Source organism: Amblyomma americanum, chromosome 6, assembly GCF_052857255.1.
Source record: "Amblyomma americanum isolate KBUSLIRL-KWMA chromosome 6, ASM5285725v1, whole genome shotgun sequence".
Taxonomy (NCBI): domain Eukaryota; kingdom Metazoa; phylum Arthropoda; class Arachnida; order Ixodida; family Ixodidae; genus Amblyomma; species Amblyomma americanum.
In genome coordinates this window covers 12,634,971-12,659,280 of record NC_135502.1, presented here as the reverse complement: position 1 = coordinate 12,659,280, position 24,310 = coordinate 12,634,971, and the positions used below count along the sequence as shown (strand labels likewise).

The 24,310-nt window shown below is 49.6% G+C and overlaps 2 protein-coding genes across 2 annotated transcripts; both read right to left on the bottom strand.

The window, feature by feature from the left end:
• Nucleotides 1-426: 426 nt before the first annotated feature.
• TTLL1B (Tubulin tyrosine ligase-like 1B) lies at nucleotides 427-22,662 on the bottom strand. Its single transcript, XM_077668576.1, has 10 exons — nucleotides 22,176-22,662; nucleotides 19,806-19,871; nucleotides 17,356-17,591; nucleotides 16,197-16,257; nucleotides 15,342-15,476; nucleotides 14,590-14,692; nucleotides 5,119-5,262; nucleotides 4,079-4,119; nucleotides 2,504-2,662; nucleotides 427-598 (listed from the first exon to the last, which is right to left on the bottom strand). The coding sequence occupies exons 1-10, from the start codon at nucleotides 22,322-22,324 to the stop codon at nucleotides 523-525; spliced, it is 1,170 nt and encodes a 389-aa protein (XP_077524702.1). The 5' UTR covers nucleotides 22,325-22,662; the 3' UTR covers nucleotides 427-522.
• Nucleotides 9,711-13,717, bottom strand: LOC144094360 (uncharacterized). Its single transcript, XM_077628341.1, has 2 exons — nucleotides 12,187-13,717; nucleotides 9,711-9,854 (listed from the first exon to the last, which is right to left on the bottom strand). The coding sequence occupies exons 1-2, from the start codon at nucleotides 13,585-13,587 to the stop codon at nucleotides 9,711-9,713; spliced, it is 1,545 nt and encodes a 514-aa protein (XP_077484467.1). The 5' UTR covers nucleotides 13,588-13,717.
• Nucleotides 22,663-24,310: the final 1,648 nt, after the last annotated feature.

Sequence of the window (24,310 nt, the reverse complement as noted above, 5' to 3'; positions counted from 1 at the left end):
AAGCCACAGCGGCGAGGGTAATCGTGTTTTCGAAATTCTAAAAACTGATATGGCTATTGCTAACGACTGGCTAAAAATCTCTAATGCAACTAGGCGCCTAACTCCACTGGTTAAAAAGTTAATTATTAAAAATTGGTTAACCGCCTTACTACTTAAGACGATTCATCGATTTTCTGGTGTCCGCCGAGGCTGGCAATACTATATATGCCGCAAAAGCCGTGTTTTTACGCTAAAAAGCCCATTGTCGAAAATTTTTGAAAGTGTTCGCTGAAACGCCCGGTATATTTATGCACAGTATACTTACCCAAGGCTGCCACGGGTCTCTCAGCCTTCAGACGGAAGGAAATGTGCGTTTATTGATCCACCAGGCATTAACGAATCAGGGAAAGCACTAACTACGAAACTAGTTTATTTAGCCCCAAACATCTTTAAAAAAACTGCAATGGACAGTGATCCTGAAGAGAGGTTTCGGTGTGACCTCAGAGCAGGCAGGCGGGTAGCCTCAGTGGACGCTAGGCTGCATCAGGGCGTCTGCGCCACGGGCAGGATCGGTTCGAAGTCGCCCAGCACCTGCGGGCCGTCTGCCTGGGCGCCGGGGCTGCGCGCAAGAAACAGGAGTTCCCACTGCTCTTCCACGCACCGTCGTTATGCACCGTGCGTCGCGTGTCTCGCCGCGCACAAAAGACAAACTACACACGGGTGCTGAACAAGGACAAACACACGCGCAGGCTCTTCTTCTTTCCGTACCCGAGGAAAACCCACTTTTTTTTTCTCTCGCTTCGAGCCAAATCAGTACTCGGCGTTGCAGGAAATTTCTGAAAGTTGCTGAGACGGCTTTGACAAAGCTAAGTCTACTCACACTGTGAAGGTGCTCTTTTGTGTCGAGGGACAGGCGCACGCACGCAAGATCTTTCGCCGCAGTGTGTCACGACTAACCTCGCTTTATGGTTTTATTTTATGGCCTGCCTTCAGGGGTTCTTCGAGGCCATTCGCAGGCACATACCCCATGCTGCTCGAAAAAATGGCTGGTGCTTTAGCATTGCTAAGTCCGAAATATCGTGCGAAAGAACGGAGGGCCACACAAATTTTGAGGGCGAGCCGAATCCATTCTGGGGGTGTCCCAGGTCGGTTCCGAACCTGACTCAGCCCAATTCGCAAAATTTCAGCGGTGGGCAACTCAAATTTCGGGAGATGGCCAAGCCCATTTTGGGGGTGTCCCAGGTCGGTTCCGAACGTGGGTCAGTTCAATTTTAAAAATTTCGGGGTGGGAAAAGCTCATTTTGGGGGTGGAAATTTTGAAATTGGTTTTCGAGGAAAGGAAATGGTGCAGAAAAATCCTCACATCTCGGAAGACACCCGAACCGCCCCGTAAGGGAAGGGAGGAAGGCGGGAGTTAAAGAAGAGGCGGGCATATGGAGGGCTCCGGAGCAATTTAGACCACCTGGGGATCTTTAACGTGCACTGACATCGCACAGCACACTGGCGCCTTTGCGTTTAGTCTTCATCGAAAGACAGCCGCCTTGGCCGGGTTTGAACCGGGGACTCCGGCTCAGTAGCCGAGCGCCCTAACCGCTGAGCCATCGCGGTGAATCATTTGAAGGTGGCGCAATTCCTTTTTTAGACTACGTCAAGTCTGTCTTCCACCCGAGCACACCCAGATTCACCGGCAGTCAAATTCGGCCAAGGTCAATCCAACGGAAAATTTCAGTGGTGGATGCCATATTTGGGCATGGGCCACGTTGGGGACGTGCCAGGCTAGGTCTCAGGAAACCACCATTCAATTTTCGTCGGTTTCGGACAAGGTCAATTGAAGGTCAAATTTCGGGTGGTCCATGCCATATTTGGGCATGGGCCACGTTGGGGACGTGCTGTACTACCCCTCAGGAATGCACCATTCAATGTTCGTAGATTTTTTACTTCAAGATCAAATTTTGGGGGATCATATTAGGGTATGCCATAAACCCATCCCCAATCTTCAGGGCCATTGCCAAATCTCTTCACAGCTGTTTTTACAGCCACTGCAAATTGAGTCACGTGACCCGCCAGGAGGCTTCACTCATACCACGGATTTCGTCGAGAATGCAGCTAGAAGTGCTTTGGCACTGAAACGGGCCAAGACGGGGCCAACAGCAGTGCACAGCAGCAGTCCTACAGCGCTTGCTTTCACACTCAGCATGCGTTGCATCGGAGCATCTCCGGAGAAGAACGGTGGCTGAATGTCTATACAAAGCAGTTAAAACACAACGGAATTACAGGTTTCTGATATGGTTTGCATGTCGCTGCGAAGTTATTTAACCATTTATTAAAGTTTAGGTATATTGTTCAAAACTAAGATCACAATTCTCTCCTGAAATTACACTATCACTATATCCCTATTGGCTTTATTCGTTCAAGCATGCAGGCGTACGTGCTAGCAGTTTCGTACTACACGTTGTTATTTGTGTCGCACAACAATAATACGGAAATTTTCTGCGGTAGCTCCGTCCGCCGTCTGCTCCCACACCTGGTCAGCGGCTTGCCAGGGGGCGCCACCAGCCTCAGCACGTCGTCGACGAGCGCCTGCTTCAGCAGAGCGTCCCCGCGTGTGCTGGAGGTGAGAGACGGCGAGGCGTTGACCTCCAGCAGCCACGGCCGCAGGTCTTCGTCCAACAGCACGTCGTAGCTGCATGCACGCAGGCGCGAAGCCCCACCCGGCGTTTGCATGAGGCTAGCCCGTTCGCAATGTGACTAAAACTTTTTTAAATGTGAACTGAAGTAGCGGAAACCTTTGAAGAATGCCGCCTTTGCTCTTCCTCGTGCTCTTCCTCTTTATCTCCACCGCGAACTTTCCCTACAAGCTTAAGGAAATGGAGCGGGTTTGGTGTCGCTACCATCGGCATGTGAGATTACAAAAAAAAAAGTCATTTATAAGATCTCCGCATCTCGACTTCGTACCCTGGCCTAAGCGGTATACGTACGGCATTCATAAGGAGACACCAACTCGCCCAAAATAGCCAATCTGACCGAACGGTGATTAAATTATGCAAAGGAAAAGCTTTACTTTAAGCACCGTGCATACAGTGCTCACGCAGGCTTATAATGTAACTATTTATTTGTTTCGCTGAGGCAATCGCAGAATCCTTGTTGAGGCCCTGAATCGTGTGTACTGATGTCAGATATGCCATCAGCTCTTAGGCGATAGCTGCGACTCCCCCGCGTGCTACAGAGCTTGCTGGAAGGAAGCGAAATGCGATGAAAACACCATTTCCACAGTTCTCTGTTTGGAAGTGCGGCAGACAGTGGCAAACCGTTTAAGCCGTATACATAGGTGACACATTGAGAAGGAATAGATAAAATTAACCGTCCTCCTCAGTTCGAACACAAGCAGGACACATTCGCCGCATGATCCCCAGCCTTGCCCTGATCCCGGCCGGCGAGCTGTGCTCCCGCGATTTCAGCGGTGAAATTTCTCTATTTCTTCATAGCATCACCAGAGTTGATGTAGCTGGTTATGCAACGCATTGGCTTTTACAGCGCTGCGGAGGCAGAGAAATTACAATTACCGTGATTTTCAAGTACAGTCCGCAGTCGGGGTACAATTCTCAATTTTGGTCGTAAAAAAAAATGTTACCAGATTGTCCGCATCCAGTGCGTACAATCGCATTGGAAATTTCATGATATTGAGCGGTACTGAAAAATAAAATGCGTTGTCGACCGCGCCTGTAGATGGTACGCACAGCCAAAGCTTTGACCTTTCAAACATACTTAGCACGCGGGCTGTATATCGGAATTTACGGTACAGCAGAAGTGTTCTTTTTCTGCGCCACACATTAGGCCGCGACAGCCATGAATCTTCCAAGGGGGGCAGCGAGTGGCATAAGATCGCGGAAAGGCCGTTGTTTCACATGTTGCTAATTTCACCGCCTGAGCATTCGTTCGGCCTGCGGCTGGACAGGGCCGCTGGTATAGCCGCAGACGACTTGCGAATGATTTCCAGACCGAACACATTCGCATGGTGTCGGGCGGTGAAAATCGCAGCATGTGAAACGGGCATATCCCTTGCGTGCGTTTAGCAGCTCAGCAATGTTGGGATACTCACCCGTAACACTCGAAGCAGTGCCAATCTGACAGCATGGAAGGCTGCGGGAAGACGCGCCATAATCGCAACGCAGCTGCGCAAGTTCACTATGCAGACAAGACAGGGTGTTGACCGTGCAACGCAAAATAAAGAACAAAGTGAAAGAGAAGCCGCACATACGACGACATGTTTTGTGTGAAAAGTTTGCGGAAGAATGTTTTTTTTTTCTTTCTTTTACTACAGCGCGATCGCCTAAGGAAGCGCCAGGCGAGACTTTTGACAACAGAAGGCCAGCATGCATACGTGTCGTACTTCAGCTGTCACATGCATTACTCGCCGTCCGGGACGACAGCAAAAAACACACGCATGAATAAGAGTGCATTTTCTCAAAAGCCGTTCTCTTTTTACGGTAACGAAGCACGGGTAAGCATTCATGCTTTCCTGCGTTGGGGCAGTCTAGGCCTAGCACGGATTACAGCGCTACTTTATTTTTATGTTTGTCACGCACTGCTTTCTTAGCCACGCAGTGCAGAGCACTGTGAAATAGCTTCGCTAGACATAGGCGCAGTGTGTTGTTTACTTGACATATCTAACTAAAGCCCCCAGGCTGCAGCGCTTTAGCCGACATCCTCTCAGCACTTACTGTCGGCCTGAAGCACTCGCTTAGTGTCAAAAAAGAAAAAATCTCCTCAGGCCAGACTCATTACCGAAAACGTCCATTAACGTCGAAATGTCCCATTAAAAGGTGTTCTCTAGTTTTCCTATTTATTGTTTGTATTGCGACGCGGGCAGGGATGTCTATGGCTAGAGTCCTTCGATACCTTATATTAGAACTCTGGAATAAAAGGTGGAGGGCTAGCAGTGCACCTGGCTTATCTCCCGAGCCTCCGGTGCAACCACGGGCAAAGCTCAAAACACTGCCCCACGTGGAACATTGCGCTCAAGAAGCGCGGTTGTCGTTTGTGACGCGCTCTGTAATTTTCACTAGCCGTGTGTAAGAACTGAGTCTACGAGTGGGGGGGGAATGTGAGGTGCGAGTAATTAGCAGCGTTCATGAATACCGCGACGGCTGCCAACGAGTGGGCCACCAGTTCCCCGAGGTCCCGGCGCAGGCGGGCGGCGGCCGCGGCTCCACGGGTTCCCCGCACGAACATCTCCAGGCTGGACAGGCTCCACTTGCCGCCGTGAGACTGGTTGTAGCGGCCCTGCGGCCGAAAAGGGGCGTCTCGTCACGGGCCTCTGTATCCGCGGGGACCTTCTGATCCGCCATCATGGTATTTATACACTGCGAAGACTGTTTGCACAAGGAGAGGCCCGCCGCATTGACAGGCGCTGGATTTTGTTCAAAAGCGGACGTTTTTGCTTTTATAAGCACCCTGGTGTTGAAAACGTGGCAGCATGCTGCCTGTAAGTTTCATTTTCAAGACAACAGCGGCAGCCATGCATGACACCGGTAAGAATCGCGTGCTCTGAAAACGTCGTCCTTGTTGGCGGATTAGGGCACCGTGCACTCAGTCCGAACGGCCGGCTATCAATAGGTGTTACCCTCGTGGCTGCCACCACAAGAGGTGGGCATTTGGCCTCAAAAATCTGGACCTCACCCCAACGTCAAAAATAATTTGCCGACCTCACTCAACCTCAACCTCATCAGTTGAGGTTGAGGTCTCCTTAGACACCCTCACCTCACTTTTCATGAGGCCACTGCTGACCTCACCCCAACCTCAAATTGTGAGCTTGAGGTCGGCTGCTTGACCTCAGAAAACAAACGAAAAACAAAACAAAAAACAATTAAGAAGTTTTTCAGTTAAAAACACTTCTGAGAATCCTGTAAGACGGGAAAAATTAAGCCAAAATGATGAGGTCTCCTTAGACGCCCTCACCTCACTATTCCTGACGCCACTGCTGACCTCACCTCAACCTCAAATTGTGAGGTTGAGATCGGCTGCTCAACCTCAGAAAACAAACGAAAAACAAAACAAAAAGCGGTTAAGAAGTTCTTCACTTAAAAACAATTCTGAGAATCCTGTGAGACAGGAAATCCAAAATGATGAGGTCTCCTTAGACGCCCTCACCTAAATTTTCCTGAGGCCACTGCTGACCTCACCTCAACCTCAAATTGTGAGGTTGAGGTCGGCTGCTCGACCTCAGAAAACAAACGAAAAACAAAACAAAAAGCGATTAAGAATTTTTTCAGTTAAAAACAATTCTGAGAATCCTGTGAGACTGGAAAGCCAAAATGAGGATGGTATTATTTAATAAGGTGTGTGCAGACATTATTGATGTGCACGCAATAGGAGAAGCTTAGAATCTGGGATGAACCCTCCGAGAGTATATTTCCTGCGGGCAGGGGTGTCCCATACGCGGTTACCACCAGTATGTCGGTGAGTACTTTATATGCGTCAATATTTGGCAACCTACTTCGTGTATACTTGTTCGTATTGGAAGCCTCTCGCTCATTCACGCACGAACCGGCAATTGACAAACACAGCCCTTCTGCACCATCTATCAGAAACTGGGAGGAGGGGGGAGGTATTCACGATACTCTTTTCAGGCTTGAGAATAGTTACCGAATATAAAGAAACTGGTCTTCGATGTACTTTCCAATGCGACGGTTATGCAGACGCATATCAGGATATTTTGATTTTCTAGCTCGATCCGGCATAGCGAGAATGCTCTTTTCAGTCCTCTGTATGTTGCCTTCGAAAACACTTAACAAGCTGCGACTGTAGTACACCAACAGAGGCACGTTGTATTTATGTCTGTGTAGAAGCGAGCGGTTTCTTTTATTAATGCGAAAGCATTAGATGGCTCAGTTTCAAGGTCATATCCGCAAAAATGTGTCCGCAAGAAACGGCGCCATGCGACATCACGAGCCGACGAGTTACGCGACGAAGATGATGACGTCACGTTGTTAATTAATACTAATTAATATAATAATGCGAATATGTAATGCTAAGACTAATTAGTATAATTAGTGATGGAATCGTGTGAGCGTGACATCATACTAGGTCACGTGACAGCGATGTAATGTGCCATCAAACCTAGTCACGTGACGACGCTGTAATATGACATCACACTCACGTGACAACGATGTTATTTCTCGTCCTACCAGGCCCCCATCCACCCCATTTCAAGATACATATGGATCCCACGTTACTACACATGCGCGCATGACGCATTGGAAATAGTGCCCACAACCCGGTACAAATTAATGACATTCGGACTGTCCAGCAGGTAAACGCGCCAGTTTTTTTATGTAGGACATACAGAAAAGATCATGCAACGACACATGCCTTTGACTCTAGAGATGATGGCGATGATGAGGATGCTAACAGTGTGTCCTTATGAGCTCGGGGAAGTCTGATATACCGCTACTAAATTAAAAGTTGCCAGAATATTGATTAAATATTGTACATTACCCAGCAACCGAAAACAATCATTTTGCGGGAAAATAGGACTATGTGCAGCTGGTAATTAAGCATGATGATGTTGATGTTCCTGGGAGGTCAGGACCCGTCTCTCCCGTTTCCGCCACTTCCCTCCAGGTGGCGATGGTAATGGTTTCGAAATCCTGGGAGTTCTCCGATGACTCGGTGAACCCGCGGCATTTTGAAAAAATGGGCTAGATTACGTTATGATCCATAGCGCAGCAACAAAAAAGGGACAAACACAAGCGCTAAACTTCCACTACGGCTTTATTTGGTTCACACAGAATTTATACATGAAGTAAAGAACGATACCTGTCAAATTAGACAAGATACTTTGTGAACTGTATTCAAGAAGAGTTTTGAGGCGGGCTAGTTGGCGGATTTCGTTCATGATTGAACTGCGCGAAAGAAACGGGGACCAAGAAGAAACACGTACACACACACAGCGCAGACTTCCAACTTCTAATTCGAAAAACGCCTCGAGCATTCCTTTTATGCACACCTAATCACCACATGACACAGCCAGGAACCAACACAGCAGATAAGTTTAACAATTGGGTAGATCCGAACTAGGGAACCAATCTAAAAAAGAAAGAAGAAAAAGAAGTAGTGTGAGATTCGAAAGGGTCAAGACACCGATCAAAAGCTTCGACGGTGTTATACAGGTTTTTTCTGGCTTCGTTCTCTTTATCGAATCAGCATGTGTCCTTGTTAGGAACTGCCTGAATCACATTCTCTCGCCTGTGCCGACTGCTCCAATTTATGTTAACTCACCGTGCAAAGTACAGCAGGATCCCTTTACTCGACTGCAAGGCAAGAGCCATGACTTCAGCTCCGACAACGATCATGAACACGAAGCAGTCTTGCTTGGGGATATTCCGCACTGCGACGAATTTATTGCGTGCTTGTTGGACTGAACTTGTTTGCGGCATGAAACAAATCTACCGCGGGTTAACGTGAGTTAGGTGCTTTGCGCGCTCCCAGGAGTTTGAGCCGGCCGGCATGCAGCCGGGTGCTACGCCAGCGGGGCAAAGGGGAGGGAGAGTGACGTGCTCTGACAGTAACACTCCTCCCGGGAAAACCAGAGGGGTGCGTCTTCCTGTAGGCTCGGACTGAACAGACATTACGGCGCAGCGCCGGAAGCTAAGAGGGAACTGTGGCATCCGATTGTCCAAACAGGGAAAACCGAACACCAAGCGTCATTGCATGAACACTGCGGTGATGCGCTGCAACTCCGCTTCGGAAGTGGCACTTGTCGGAGTAAGACGTGGCAACTGCAGAAAGTCTCGACCTCAAAATTTCGACCTCACTGAATGACGACCTCACTCAACCTCAAACTCACGCGTGAGGTTGAGGTCTGATTTGCTGACCTCACTCACAAAATTTCGAGCCGGCGCCGACCTCACCTCACGACGTGAGGTTGAGGTCATTTTGAGGTTGAGGTCATGAGGTTGCCCACCTCTGGCCACCACGGTTAGCGGAAGCGTAGAAAGGGTGTGTATGACATTATGGCCGCCGTTTTCCCTCCATGCACTTTTTCAAATTTAGTTTCCTGGACGCACCCATGTCGCGACTATTGTGGTAGCAGCGTTCTGATTTGCGGATTTCACAAAGGCAGCTTACTGGGCATGCCTGGCATGACCCAGTTTTCACTTGCGCTCTATCAAGTTTTGCACAGTGAAAAGGTATATAGTACATTAGCTCCAGGTATGCGTCAGGTCGGTTGACTGTCGTCCTTGTGGTCTCACTCTCCATGGTAGTTATTCTGGACCATAATTGTCTGGTGGCGCCGGACAAATCAGGGCAGAAAGAGAGGCCCAAGAGACATCGACTATGCGGAGAACTCTCTCTCTTCTACGTTCTTTTTGCTTTCATGAATTTTGTATTTCGTCCCCTGCCCTATGAATATGAACTAGTGTACCAGTATGCTTTAGTTCTCCTTTGAACCCCTATTTGGTGCGAGTAGCGCTGGAGTAACATCATGTCAAGGTATACACCGTTTGCGCCGCGGCAACCATATTTCGATGTGTTGTGTATCAGACGGACGCCAGGCTGGAACTGAACAAACGTTTATTGAGACAGTGCCTTTTTATAGGCCGATGAACATGTGATCTGCCGACGACTGCTTGCGTGGCTGATAAGCGATACATGAAAATGCAGTTTAAAACATGCGCTATCAGTATACCACACTCCTTTCTCCTAAGATTTGCACAATCCAAAACGGACTAGCTAGCCATTAATGCCATAACGCAGGACAGGCCGTCGAACACGCGTTGATCTTCGCGGCTCGACCGGTACTTGGGTGGCTTGGCCTGGACTCGCCCCAGGGGTTGCTTCTGGGCTAGCAGACAGCGGCTGTGGCTGCCTGGCTGTAGGAGGAAGCCTGACGTGGTAGTCCTCACTTGTGACTGGGTCAACTACGAGCCGCGTCCAGGCGCTCCTCAACTGGTTGCGGTGCCTGTGATGACGCTCGCCGTTGTTTAGCTGTACCACGTACGACACCGGACCTCTGACTGCCACAACACTGGCAGCCTTCCACCTTGGACCTGGGCAAAAGCTTTTAGCGTAGACCGCGTCACCGACACGAAACCTCTTAGTCTCCGGTCGTTGTAACTCAGGCGCGTGTTGCCGGTCCGGATGGAGTCTGTCTAACGCTGACCTCAGTCTTCGTCCGAACATTAACTCTGCTGGCGATTTTCCCGTGACCGAATGTGGCGTCGTGTGTTGCTTAAACAGAAACCGGGAAATCTTGCACTGTGTCGAACCTTCCTGCTGCTTCAATGCTTCTTTAACTTCTCTTACCATCCTCTCCGCCCTACCATTGCTGGCTGGATGATAAGGTGCAGTGAAAATTGCACGCACGCCATTACACTTCAAAAACATTTGCAACTCTGTGCTAGTGAAAGCTGTGCCGTTATCTGAAACGATAACGTCCGGTACACCATGTGTCGCAAACATCTTCCTTAAGCTGTTGACGACAGCCGTAGCTTTCATGGATGGCATGATTTCGACTTCAGCCCAATTGCTGTACGCGTCTACCACGACTAAGAAAACGTCTCCTTTGACTGGGCCAGCGAAATCAATGTGCAGTCGACTCCAAGGCTGATCTGGCTTGATCCAAAAATGCACTGGAGCCTTGGCATCACTTTGCCGGTTATTCTGGCACGGATGACAGTGCCGAACAAACTCCTCAATTTCGTGGTCCATCTTCGGCCACCACATGAGCCCTCTAGCTGATGCTTTCATGGCACTCATCCCTGGATGATTTGCATGCAGGAGTTGCAGCACATTCTCTCTTGCTGCGGTTGGAATTATGACGCGATTCCCCCACAGTATGCAATCACGATGCAATGACAACTCCGACCGTCTCACCTCATAAGGCGCAAACTTGCTGTCCACTTGTGTTGACGGCCAGCCACTGAGTAGCCATTCCTTTACCCGGGATAGAACCGAGTCCTTTTTGATCAGCGCAGCAATGTCCGCCGCTTGCAGCGGTGCGCAGTCGACCGCTTCCAACAAGAGCACGTCCCCAGGCGGTCTTGGCTCGTCCTCGTCTCCCGGGGCTGGTAGACGACTGAGTGCATCGGCGTTGGAGTTGTCTTGGCCTCGTCTGTACTCAAGGTGGTAGTTATACGCAGACAACAGTAAAATCCAACGCAGCATTCTGGGCGACACAACTTCGGGCACTCGCTTGTCCGTGTTAAACAGGCCGAGGAACGGCTTGTGGTCTGTTATCACTGTAAATTCTCGCCCAGCTAGGTACTGGTGGAACTTTTTTACGCCAAAGACCACAGCCAAACCCTCTCTATCAATCTGAGCATAGTTGCGTTCACTGACGCCAAGAGTGCGAGAAGCATAAGCTATGGGCTGCTCCTTCCCGTCATCCGCACGATGGGCTAGCACTGCCCCCATTCCCACAGGCGATGCGTCGCAGCACAAAATTAAAGGACGCTTGCAATCGTAGGGCACAAGTACGGCGTCTGAGCTGAGTAAATTTTTCAGTCTCTCAAAAGCCCGCTGATGCTCACCTGTCCACTTCCATTCGTGGTCACGGTCTAGCAGTCGATAAAGCGGTTCGGCCGCTTCCGTCCTGCCCTCGAGGAAACTGCTGTAGAAATTCAGCAATCCCAAAAAGGCTTGCAGCTCCTTTTTGCTTGCGGGCGCAGGCGCTTGCTGGATGGCGTCCGTCTTGCTTCGGCTGGGATGTACTCCTGAGTCATCAATCCTGTGTCCCAAGAATTCGATGCTCGTCTGGTTAAATTCACACTTGTCCTTGTTTACTCGTAGCTGTGCCTTCTGCAGACGCGATAGCACAGTCTTTAATCTCTCGGCGTGCTCTTCGGCGTTACATCCAGAAATTAATATGTCATCCAGATAAGCTTTCACTCCGGGAACGCCCGCTAACAGTGTGTCGATGACTCGTTGAAAAACCCAAGGTGCGACCGAAATGCCAAACGGCAGCCGCTTAACCTTGTACAGTCCCTTTATCGTGTTAACTGTGAGCACCTCAGCCGTCTCGTCGTCTAGCGTAAGCTGCTGATAAGCTTGGGCTAGATCCAACTTGGTAAAAAACTTGCTTGAACTTAGAGCTGTGAGCATTTCCGCTGTAGTGGGCAAGGGGTATCCACTGCTCTTAATAGCTTTGTTTACGGTACTGCGATAGTCGCCGCAAAGACGTAAAGTTCCATCTTTTTTTCTTACCACTACCAGTGGTGTTGCCCAGTTGGAGTAGCTGACGGGCTCCCATACACCTTGTTGCACCAAGCGGTCCACTTCGTTGGCCACGTCGTCCTTGAGGGCCAATGGAACTGGTCGACTTTTGAGGAACACCGGTTGGGCGTCATCTTTCAGTTCGATGTGAACTGGCGGTCCGTTGAAGCCAGGAAGGTCTGTGCGAAACACCTCGGGAAATCGCGAAGGCACGTCCTCCACGTTTACTTGCTGTATACCCCGCAAGCCAATACCTAACGGGTTAAACCAGTTTCTCCCAATCAGGCTGTTGCCTTGCTTCTGTACTACAAGCAAAGGTAGCTTTGCCTTCCTGCCTTTGAATTCCACCAAGACACTTGCTTGACCCAGCACGGGTAACGCCTCCTTTGACCAGGTTACGATAGTTGTTCCAGAATCTTGCAGTGGTATTTTACCGTGATTCCTTTCAACAACCCTGAACGTATCTTCACTCACAATTGAGCACGATGCGCCAGAATCAACCTCCATCGGAACTTCTTGCCCTTCAATCGTTACTTGAACCATGAACTTCTGTTCTTGCTCATTCACTTCGCACAGGGAAAACAACGCACTCATTTCGTACACGCCCTTGCTCTTATCTCCTTTCTTCTTTTGCTCATACGCTGTCTTCCGAGCAGTTCTACTGTCGTCTTTCGACCGACAAGCCTTAGCTATATGTCCAACCCTTTTGCAGTTGAAGCATGTCGCCTTTCTAAAACGGCACAAATGTGGAGCGTGCTTACCGTTGCACCGGTAACAGCTGGACCCCTCCGCTGGGGTGTCTTGCTTCGCACGGGTTGCTTGTACCATTTCCTGGCAGTCCGTCTCGTATCGACCGTGTTTGCGTATGTCTCGCTGTTGCTTAGCGGTTGCTTCTGCAGTTGTGGCCAAGTCATACGCAACCTTAAACGTAAGGCTGTGTTCTGCGAGAAGTCGCTGTTGAACCCCTTCGTTCCGGAGTCCGCATACGAAACGATCCCGCATCATGACGTCCAACGGGAGTTGGGCGCTGCCAAAACCGCAGTCTTCGGCTAGCTTCCGAAGCGCCGTGACGTAGTCCGCAACCGATTCCTCGGCAGCCTGGTTTCGCCTGTAGAACAAAAACCTTGCATACAGCTCCGAAGGCTTTGGATGCAGGTGCTTGCGAACGGCAGTCTTGATTTCTTCGTAGGTTGCTGCTGTCGGTCTTTCTGGCTTCACCAAAGTTACGATGAGCCCGTACACTTCTTCGCCGCAGCTGCTCAACAGGACTGCTCTTTTCTGCTCTTCTTTCGTTATCTGGTTCGCTTCGCAGAACATTTCCAGGCGCTCGACGTATTCGTCCCATGACGCGTTCGTGCCGAGACGATACTCGCCGATCCTGCCGACGGCCATCGCCGTCGCTGCCTCGTCGCCAACTGTTGTGTATCAGACGGACGCCAGGCTGGAACTGAACAAACGTTTATTGAGACAGTGCCTTTTTATAGGCCGATGAACATGTGATCTGCCGACGACTGCTTGCGTGGCTGATAAGCGATACATGAAAATGCAGTTTAAAACATGCGCTATCAGTATACCACACGATGGATAATTTTTTATGTATGTTTTGCAGCGCTTAATATCCGAACCGACTCAGGCTTTGAGGGTTGTCGCAGTGGAGGGCTGGGGCTAATTTCAACCTCCCACGGTTCTTTGACTTGCAGTGACATCGCACAGCACAGGGGCCTCGAGAATTCCACCTCCATAAAAATGCGACTACCGCGGCCAGGATCGAACCGCGTCTTTCGGGTCAGCAGCCGAGCAAGATAGCCACCGTGCTACCGCGGTGGCCATTTCGATACAGGAGAAATTTAAAAAAAAGAAACGCCTCTTGCGCTGTGTGATCTTGGTGATTCTAGTCGGTGCGCGTTAAAGAACCCCAAGGGGTCGAAATTAAGCTCGATCTTTCCACTACGGCGCCTCTTAGCTTTTGCCTCCTTCCACATCCTCCGTCATCCGTTCCCTCACAGCAAGTCAAAGGTGTCCACCGAGAGTGCGACACTACGGCTACGGCATCTTTCCTTTTCTATAAAGCATTCTCATTTTTATGCATTTGCGGCCCGCAAGGTATACGCATGCGCAGATTCCCCGTTCATGACCTGATGGAATTCTTCTCTTATGTCGTTGTTGTGGTTACCCTCATACAATTCAAGCGCTTCGCAGGAGCCCGAGAGGAGTTTTTTCTTCTTGAGTCGATTTCCGATACGCGGTTCACTGGAAATCCACGAACGCGACGTCAATAGCCACAGGCACTGCGCACACGAGAGCTGTCGAATTTCAGGGCGGCTGCGCAACGCGAAGCGACATGTGCTTGGCGAGTGGTATGTGGGGGGCCAACTGCGAGGGCGAGTTGCTCACCCCGTGCCTCTGGACCGAGACGTTGGTGAGATGCGCAAGCGGGTTGTCCAGCCCCTTGGTCCGGTAGTGCAGCTGGCAGAATCGGCAGAAGCCCCGGCGGTACCTGCGCGGACGTAGTACGTACGCATCCGCCCTCGAGCTGCGCGCAACTCTATAGCCTACCAGCACTACCTGAAAATGGAAAAGCTAAATTTATTTTATTTTCCCAACTTAAAGCCTATTGTTTCGTTTTCGACCCTTACCTTACTCACAAGGTGTCCGTGGCTAAACGAATCCAGACGCTTTTTTTTTTCTTTGGGGACAGATATGCCGAATGTTTAATTACAGTTAAAATCGGTGGGAGCATTTTAACGTTTTAACGCGTTATTGCCTACTTTTATATAGTTGGTTGCTGATAAATAATCTAGGAACCACATTCCACGAACTGCATTAATTAAAAAAGTAACCTTGCAGAAAAAAATGGCCTTTTTTTTCGCCAGAAAAATAAAAATAAGTAGGACGCAATGTCCGTTTACCCTATCGGCATTATGCCAGACGCTACTCATGGCCTCGAAGAGGAAAGTCATTAGAAGGTAAAGTACTACAATATGTAAGTACCGCACCCACCACAAGCAAAACGAATCGAGGTCTTTCGTTGTCCATACCATCTGGCTCCGCTGTAAGATTTAATTGCAGATGCGTCTTTTCTGGAATCGAGCGGGAAATAGCGTCCATGCAGCAAACTCGCGTGCACAGCGAGCGGGGAACCTCACAGGTAGGCGCGCAGCGGCTGGAAGGAGGCGACCAGCACGTAGAGGCGCAGGTCGAACTTGCGGCCGCCCACCAGCAGCGGAGGGTCCACATACCGGCACAGCACGTGCGCCTCCCGGTTCCCCTGGTTCTCCCAGCTGCGGAGCACAAAGAGAGAAGGGGGGGGGGGGGGGAGAGAATTTACACGACAGGATGAGCAGGCGGCAAACATACTGAGGCTGTGCGCTTGCTTGCTGAATCTGAATAAATCTTCCGCCTGAACCATGAGAGACGATGGGGCACAAGCTGATCTAGACCTTCGTTACCCTCGGAGTTACCTCGAAAGTTCTTTATCCTTTATACGCATACTGTGCTGTGTGCTTGGTCAGCCAAGGCCCTTTGTACGTAACGGAAATTTTGCCCATCCTTTCTGATGTGTGTGTTTAGTTGCTCCTCTGATGGAGACTGTCTGCGGCTGGGCATAAAAGCACCATCACGTTCAACAAACTATATATCAGTTAACGTCAAGCGTTTGTCTGTTTGTGTTCTTTGCTGTGTGCCGTTTTTCTTTGCTTGTTTGCTTCTTCTTGTGCTGACAACGTAATCTCTGGCGTCCGACTAACCAGTCTTCCTGCCTTAACAACATGAGTTCTGGGACGTCCAGCAAAGGATGCGTTGTTGCGAAAAACAAGCATTCTCGTCAGAATCTATACGGAAGGCGCTTTCTCAGTCCCCGTATTGACACCTCTTCCACGTGAGTTTTGCCCAGCTTATATATACCCCACCTCAGCTACGCTCGGCGTCACCGCAGCCCTTATATTTGGAAACTCCGCAGCTAATCGCACGTTGCTTTGCTTCAGCGATAGTGAAAAACGCACCTGTTGATGAGGGACTTGACTTGCGATGGTCTGTCGACGAGCTTTATGCCGATGCCCTGTGCTGGCGAAAAAGTGGGGTGTTGAAGGCAACGCTTGATCATGAGATTTATGACAGGCGTACTAAACAATGTTATATACCCCGCGTGAGCAAAGGTGTGCTTTAAAACTGTGCACGCGAGAATGAGGCGCCCTGAGGGGCAACAGCAAGCTTACCACCCACTACGCGAGCACAGGCAGCGAGAATATACAAAAGGAAAAACATTGCCAGAATGCAGCCAAGGATTGCGCCTTAAGTATGAGTGACTGACAAACACTTTTTTCTTTTTTTCCAAATTGCCTCCCTTTGAACGGATGATACAAGCACAGCCGCACGATGCAGCCACCCCCGCACTGTACCTTGTCGCCTCGATCCAGAGCCACATGTCGATAGCTATAGACGGCATGCTTCATTTCTCCCTGCCTCGATCCTCTCATGCTTTCACCCTATTTCAACCCCCCCCCCCCCCCCCCCCCACACACACACACATTGTAACACCTGTGGCGTGCCCAAATCCACGCTAACTGTGGGGATGTCCTCCACAAGCAGACTTTCCCATTCCCACTCATTCCTCCTAAGCTGCTGTGCGGACTGCTCAGTCCAACGGCCAGAAAGTGGATCGAGCCCTACTTGAAGCTCTCGCCCGTTGACTCCTTGGCTAGTATAAGACCACCAAGGGGGCAATGAAGCGGCTTAAAAAATATGAATGCTGTTTATTCATTTATTTTATATAATACTATAAGGCCCGCAGGCCATATACCAAGTAGAGTAGTTGTGGGTCTGACATACCCATTCTCCTAACACCCTTACAGCATTGCAATGAAGCCACCTTAACAAGTGACAGTTATGTTGTGTGGTGCAGTCCCCCTATTCCACCAGTGGCTGGAAAGTGCTGGCGTACTTTTTTCTGCAGTACGATTAAACGACAAATTAAACTGTGAAGCACCTTGGACGGGGATCTTGAAATTAGCGGCATCAGGAACGGAGACTCTGGAGACAAGACCGTTGCGCAGGTCAGTTACCCCTTGTTCGTGAACTCTGCAGTGTGCACGCACTCTAAAGTGAGTCTGCGAAACTCGGGCGGGCGGCATTTTAGCCGTGCGGCTTCCTGCCGGGGCGAACCTTTGCCGCAGGGCTTGACGATCCAGAGGCTTGAAGGCCCCGCGCGGCGGTACTCGTCGACGAACATGCTGTAGTCGCGTGGCAGCACGAAGGTCGAGGGCACCATGGCTAAAGGCGGCGGCTCCTCGCGCTGGTCGCCGCGGACTTTGCAGCGCTGGCGCTGGTAGCGCTGCATGTGCCTGGCCAGCAGGTCCTTGCGCGTCAGCTCGTAGTGCGTCGGGAAGTGGTTCACCCGCCTGGCACGGACAAGGATGGGACACATTACCCGTCTCACATCTACGTAGATGGACACGGAGATGGGAAGGGAGTCTAGAAGGGGCAGAGGGGCTCCGACCCCCTGCCCCCTCACTACTGGTACCTTCATGGACCGTCGTCTATTATCCTCATAGTGGTCAATAAAAGAACAGCTTCCAGACATTTTTGTTCTCCTCCGGAACCAAAAAATTGACCTTGGCACAGACGACGCCATTCGCTAGTGATCAAATTGGCGCATTGGAAACAGGTGATGCCATTTTGACCGATGACTAACACTTAGATAAAATTACCTGTCTGGTTCGTGATCTAGCTTAAAGGAAAAGGGGGGACGGTGTCTGAAACCAAAATGGTAATTGAAAACCCGATGTTTTGGAACCGAGCTGGTTCCCAAACGCAAGGTTTTTCATTTAGTCTTGGTGAAGTCTTCGTGATTTTGACTGCATTGTTAATTGGTGAATGAAAGCACAGGTGGGTTAGCTTATCAAATTGACACTAAGGGGAAGGGCATAACTGATCATAGTCGTCGTCGTGATTGGTGCCTGCTCCGTACGTTCTGTCACACTGACGCAAACAGCAAGGACAGAAGTCGTCACGATGATTCGTGTCAGATGAAGCGTTCGTCCAGCGCTTCCAAGTGATAAGCGGAGTATTGCTGCAGCCGTATAACGAAGCAGCATGAATCGAGAACCATAGGAAACGCCCTCGCGCAAGGAACATGACATGGTAACAAAAAGCGAATAACTATATATGTCGACAACGGCAGCTCTATAGCTGCAGCACGCGAAGGTGATAAAGCGGCCAGGTATGCCGAATGCATTACTACCGAGTAAGAGCGAACGAATGTTGTAGCGCGTCAAGCAGCTAAGCCAACGAGGGGCGCCGAGCATGCGCTGCGGAGACGAAAGGCGGCTGGTGTCGGCGGCGCGTCTGACAGCGAAAGCAGCCAGGGAGGGAGCCAGCCGCGGTGGCTTAGTGGTCATGGCGTTCAGCTGCTGAGCACGAAGTCGTGGGATCGGATCCTGACCGCTTTTCCATAAACGTAGAATGTAGAAGTCCGCCTGTTTGACTCGTTCAACATTTTAAATACCAATGAGATTTTATCTCTCTTTCTGTCCTCTCTCTAAGACGTGTTCGTTAGAGAAGCACAGTCGTTTGAATTAAATCCTGAGCCCTCCACTATACGGAGCCTCTTTCACTTCGTCTGCTTTCGTTGCCTTCTTCGTCTCTTCCCTCAGAGCGTGGTTCACGCGTCCACCAGGAAAGCGATGATTACTCCGCCTCTCGTTTCCTCAGAAAACATTTAGAACATTTTCATTCACCGGGGAGACCGGGCGTGCTGCCCAGCTCGAAGAATGGCCGCAGGCGACAGCGGCGGAGCGAAAAGAAGCCAGGGGACTTGGCCGAGGCACATTCAGAGAGCTCGGCTAGCACCACCGATGATGACTCAAGGTAGGATGTGAAGCACCGAACATGTAGGGCTGTCGCTGTGAAGCCAACATCATCCTGCAAACATTTCCGAGCACTAACTATATCTGCTGACTCCGCGACTTACAGCTCTAGAACGGCAGCATACGCAAATATCTGCCCCTTTTAACATACGCACTGTATAGGTTGAGGTCGACAGTAAAAGACCGGGCCTGCGCCGCTAATGTATCGCGGTAACCCCTTTTTTTGACAGACGTCCTCACGGATCTGCGTATAGCACAGTCACACGGCATTTTCCCAACCCCTCTAAGCAAATAATTCTCATCAACAGTGCTGTCCCACTGCAAGCATTGTTTCCTCGGCTGAAACATTTGAGACCCTGGATCGGCTACTTAGCATTTCTTCATGCTTGCCGCTGTCTTCCAGCACTGTGAGAACATTTGACGTTCAGTGTTAGCTTGCACTACTTTCTTTGTCTTCATCGTTTAATGGCGATGCCACATTACCTTTCACATCATGAATCAACCGCAGAAGGTTTGTTGAAGCCTTTAAGCTAAAGGCTCTGCTTTGTTTGCGTTTTGATACCAGACATGGTATATTCTTATCATTGTCAATACCCCCCAATGTAGGAATTTTCTTCATATCATTACAAGAAACTGCGAACGCAGTTGTCCTGCGCGCGCGCACAGTCCCAAAAGTGGCCGCAGCTGCTCGTAGTCCCCCGAAAGAATCAGTCCGCAAGGAACGGGAGAGCAGAATGGGTCACCGACTGGTCTTCTGCCAGCCTCACGTTGGAGTCGGGTGCCAAGAGACTGCGGACATTGGCGACGGATGTCCTGTGTGAGAAAAAGAAATCGAGCAACTTTTAGAAAATGGTGGCATGTCGTTGTCCATTTGTTTTCCATGTTGGCATTATCATTACAAAAACAAGCAAATTTTCGAAAGCTTATAAGAACAGTAGGCGCCGCTAAAAGACTTTTCTTCCCGCGGTGGTTTCGTTTAGGAAGTGGTCTACTAAAGCAGTCTGACTTAATTCTTACTATCGGCACAAATAAAGTACACGACGACAGTCATCCGTGTATAGCAACGGAGCCGATAAATCGGTTACAGGCTGTTTATCACGAAATAATTTCACAAAAATAATTCCACTATCCTTCCCCCTCCTCTTGCCCGCAAATGGAGCGAGGAATTTCTCTCTGTCCACTTTGCCACCTGCAAACCGAAGCTTCATGCGGACGGATGGACGGAACATATTTTGCCGATATGGGGCTTCTAATCTTATCGCATTAAAAAAAAAATTCTGGCTACGTGCCTGCCCAACCTCCAAGGCTCCGCCAACCTCCACCCTCAACATCGCCTCTATTCGCACCTTTAGTGCATAAAAAACTGTTTATTGCACCCAGTTTGCACTAAAGTGCACTGACTGCACTCTGGAGGCAGTTAAGTGCACCCAGTCCACCCGGTTTACTGCGTTATTATAGTATAGCTGTCTTATCAGTGTAATCATTTGACACTGCTGAAATGTATTTGAAGCACAATGGAAACTGTCGATCAAATGCTGTAATGAGTTTCTTCCGCGCTCTGCAGCTGCAGATACCCGTTCAACCACCCTCTACAAGTACTTACGTGACAGAGATTATACTAAATTAAACGATGAAATTGTGGCTGAGTAGTCGAATGAACGTACTTTAGAATCTTAGAGTAAATTATTATTGAATTTCATAATTTTGGGCGAATATATCAGGGGACCTACCTACTAGAATTTCTTTTTTGCTTCTTTCGTTTCCTTTACTGCGACCCGCGGCGGTGGCTCAGTGGTTAGGACGCTCGGCTAGCGAATCGGAGTGCCCGGGTTAGAACCCTGCTCAGCGGCCGGATTTCTATGGAGGCGAAACGCAAAGTCGCCCCTGTGCTGTGCGATATCAGTGCACCTTAAAGATCACCATGTGGTCGAAATTATTCCGGAGACCTCCACTATACGGCACCTCTTTCTTCCTTTCTTCTTTCAGTCCCTCCTTTATCCCTTCCCTTACGGCGCGGTTCAGGTGTTCACCTAGAAGTGCAGCAGCTACTGCGCCATTTCCGTTCCTCAAAAGCCATTAATATTTTTTACTGCGATAGCAGTAATGGGTATTCCGTTAAATTGCGGTTCCGCGTGCGCTACCAAGGGCTGCTTCTCTACGCTATCAGGCACGCACCCGAGAGAGGGCCCGAATTCCTCACCCCACCGAAATGGAGTTCATTCCCTGCTCTTCTCCCATTTCTCTCTTGTTGGGCAAAGGTAAGGCTTCGCAGAGGTGACACGTAAGGGCGAAGTCGAGTGATAGTGACGTGTTCTCGCGGCCTGTGTCATTGCAACCAAGCGTAGCTTACCGCAACTCGTTAATCGGGCGTCTCACTCGATGGCACATCATCCTCCTTTGGTGCAATGCTGATATGATAATTGATACCTGATTTAATATCTGCTGCGGGTCCTTGGACCCAAGATATTAAACTTATTTTTGGAATATGGCGGAGTGCTCGGCTTGAAGCACTCTGGCACAGGTCGGTCCGGTATTGCACTGCCTCCGGGATCGGCCCGGAGCATATTAGCGCGCGCCTTTTCTTTTTGTCTTTACTCCCCAATCCTATAACTCTCCTACTTTCAGCACGCGGCAGCGTGCGTGGCTCGGCTTGAGCCAGTAGGCAGGCATTTCCTTTTCTTTCTTCGTATCAGCAACAGCAGCAGCAGCTGCTTAGCAGCTGAGGTTTAATCGACCAAGTGCAAGATTATGGTGACCATCATCATTATTTTCAAGGACCGAAGCGTCGCAGTGCCCCATCTTCCTATCTGCCTATAGCAGTATATAGTCTGCAGGTCTATTCTGAATGACTGAACTACTCGCTTTTCGCTCAGCATGTTTGCAGTCATGCAGGTAAAAAACAGAAGGCCTCTGAGTTCATCACCTACAAACTAGCTTTCTGCTCTCCTCGCTGTGCAACCGTTTTCTCGTCTCACTTCTCTTGCATAGCGAAACGCATTGTCTCTCGTTTCACATGGGACACTCCTTGGCCTCTGCAAATGACCCGCACAAGTGTTTCCTTTCTCACCCTAACACCGCCCCTCGCCCTCGGTCCGTACATTACTGCCAGGCGCTCACCAGTAGACGTTCCAGTCCTGGTGTGACTCGACCCTGGTCCATTTCCGTTTGGCGAACGCCTTCCTCACGATGGGCAAGTCGACGTCGCAGCAGTACTTCATGTTGGGCGCTTCGATGACTTTGACGCCGCCTCTGCTGGCCGCCGCCATTACACGGCGTGGAATGAATGCGATCCGCCCGTGTCCTACTGCACCTGTTTCTTATTTTTCCTCGACAGTATTACCGCGGGCACTGTGGACGCCTGTTCCCGCCCGGTGCCGCAACCGTTCTGCCGCGGCACGTTGACTGTCCTCGACCGCTGACCTAAGTAGGGGACCCTGACTCGCGCATGGTGGAAACAAACAGAAAACTACTCAGGGGTGCGGAGTGCAAGAGCTGAAGTGGTTGCTAGGGCAGGTCCGGTTTTTGAATGAACGGATCGATACGCGCTCGCTCATGTCGCCTGCTGCCATCACAGCGGTCGCCTGAACTGGGCCCACCGTACTCCTTTTTTTTATTTCTTATTTCGTCTTCCGGTTCGTGACGTGAAACAGGCTTAGGAGCGGAATGGGCTTTGTAAGTTAAGCTTCGTGCTTGAGTCTGCACACCTTCTTCACTAACGTACTGTCTTGGTAAGCCGAGCCACCGATATTCTGACTGGGAGCTTGACATGCGACCGCATTAAAATGTTTTCTCTTCAGCGCTGCACGTCTCAACGACAACACAATGCGACTTGACTTTGTTTTGCATGCGTTGAAACACCAGGACGCTGTGCCATAAAATTCGACGAAAGCTGTTCATAAGTAAGTAGAATCAATTAATCGTGCGTCATGTTTTACTAAATCAGTCTGCGTTAGATAGTATTCCCAAAAAAGATATTTAGAGATGATTTACAGCCGAGTATACCAGCGGTGAGTATGGGTAATCGCTGATATAATGATAACAACCTTATACTTCAGTGAACCGAAAGACCAGGCCTGTTTTCGTGCAGGGTGCTCGACAATGGACACTGTTCATTTAATCATTCTGGTTATAGAAAAATGTGCAAAATATAACAAAGCTCTTATATAGCCTTCATAGATTACGAAAAACTGTTTGATAAAGTCCATACACCAGAGTTATACGCAGTCACTGGATAACGAAGGTGCGGAAAAGGCGTACGTAAAGCTGTTGGAAAATATTTGCGGGGACAGCACTGACCGCGGTCCTCCACAGAAAAAGTGATCGTACCTATCAGGAAGGATGTCAGGCAAGGAGATATAATTTCTCCACTGCTGTTCACCACGTGTTTACAATACGTGTTCAGAAGGTTGGATTGGGAAGAGCCGGGGTTAAACGTTAATGGTGAACACCTCAGTATTCAACACAATTTGCAAAGGACATTGCCCTGCTTAGTAACTCAGGTTAGGAATTGCAGCACATTTCTAAGGACCTAAGCATTCAAAACAGAATGGGGGGACTAATACTTATTATCAAGAAGACTGAAGTGCAGCATAACAGTCTACTAGAAAAAAAAACAGTTTAAAATGGGCACTGACGCAACCGAAGTATCGTAAGCGAATAAATGGGTGTATGACAAGTAAAGAACACGGATCCGAACTTTGTGATTGAGATTGTCACGGGAGTAAGATAGAGTGAAATGCAGTTGGTAAGTACTCACAGCCAATAATTAGGAATAATCCCCCAGGAGAAATGTATATAATATAGCTGTATGTAGAGAGCAAAATCGGTGAGGCAACAAACATGACAGTGATATCCTAGTTAAAATGAAGAAGAGGAAATGGACATGGGCGGGGCATGCAAGGCGGGGAGAAGATAACCGGTGGTCGCTAACAAATTGGATTCCAAGTGACAGAAGGTCATGTAGCCAGATGAGATTAGGGTGGAAATTAGCGGAATATCATGAAGTCAGCGGAGAGCCCTTTGCTTCGCAGTGGACGTATCAGGATTTGGATATGTGGCTTTTCATCCGCAAAAATCTCCGCAAGTTTACTAGCCTACTTTGTAGGAGGCCGCATACAGTCTTCCTAGTCTTCAAAGAGGTTTCTTTCCGCAGCGTCAGTCGACTCTAGGTTATTTCCAGCGCACCAACCATGCCATCTGTCCCTCTGATATCCGCCGTATCAGTGGCAGCCAAATTGCCATCTAGTGGCCGA

Excerpts from the sequence above, each read along its gene's own strand:
- LOC144094360 (XM_077628341.1), bottom strand. The coding sequence starts at position 13,587 with ATGGCCGTCGGCAGGATCGGCGAGTATCGTCTCGGCACGAACGCGTCA. Across the intron at positions 9,855-12,186 it reads GGGCAACACCACTGGTAGTG|CCAGGCAGCCACAGCCGCTG; the intron begins GTAAGAAAAAAA and ends TTCCTCCTACAG.
- TTLL1B (XM_077668576.1), bottom strand. The coding sequence starts at position 22,324 with ATGGCGGCGGCCAGCAGAGGCGGCGTCAAAGTCATCGAAGCGCCCAAC. Across the intron at positions 19,872-22,175 it reads CAGGACTGGAACGTCTACTG|GACATCCGTCGCCAATGTCC; the intron begins GTGAGCGCCTGG and ends TTTCTCACACAG. Across the intron at positions 599-2,503 it reads CCTGGCAAGCCGCTGACCAG|CCCCGGCGCCCAGGCAGACG; the intron begins GTGTGGGAGCAG and ends TCTTGCGCGCAG.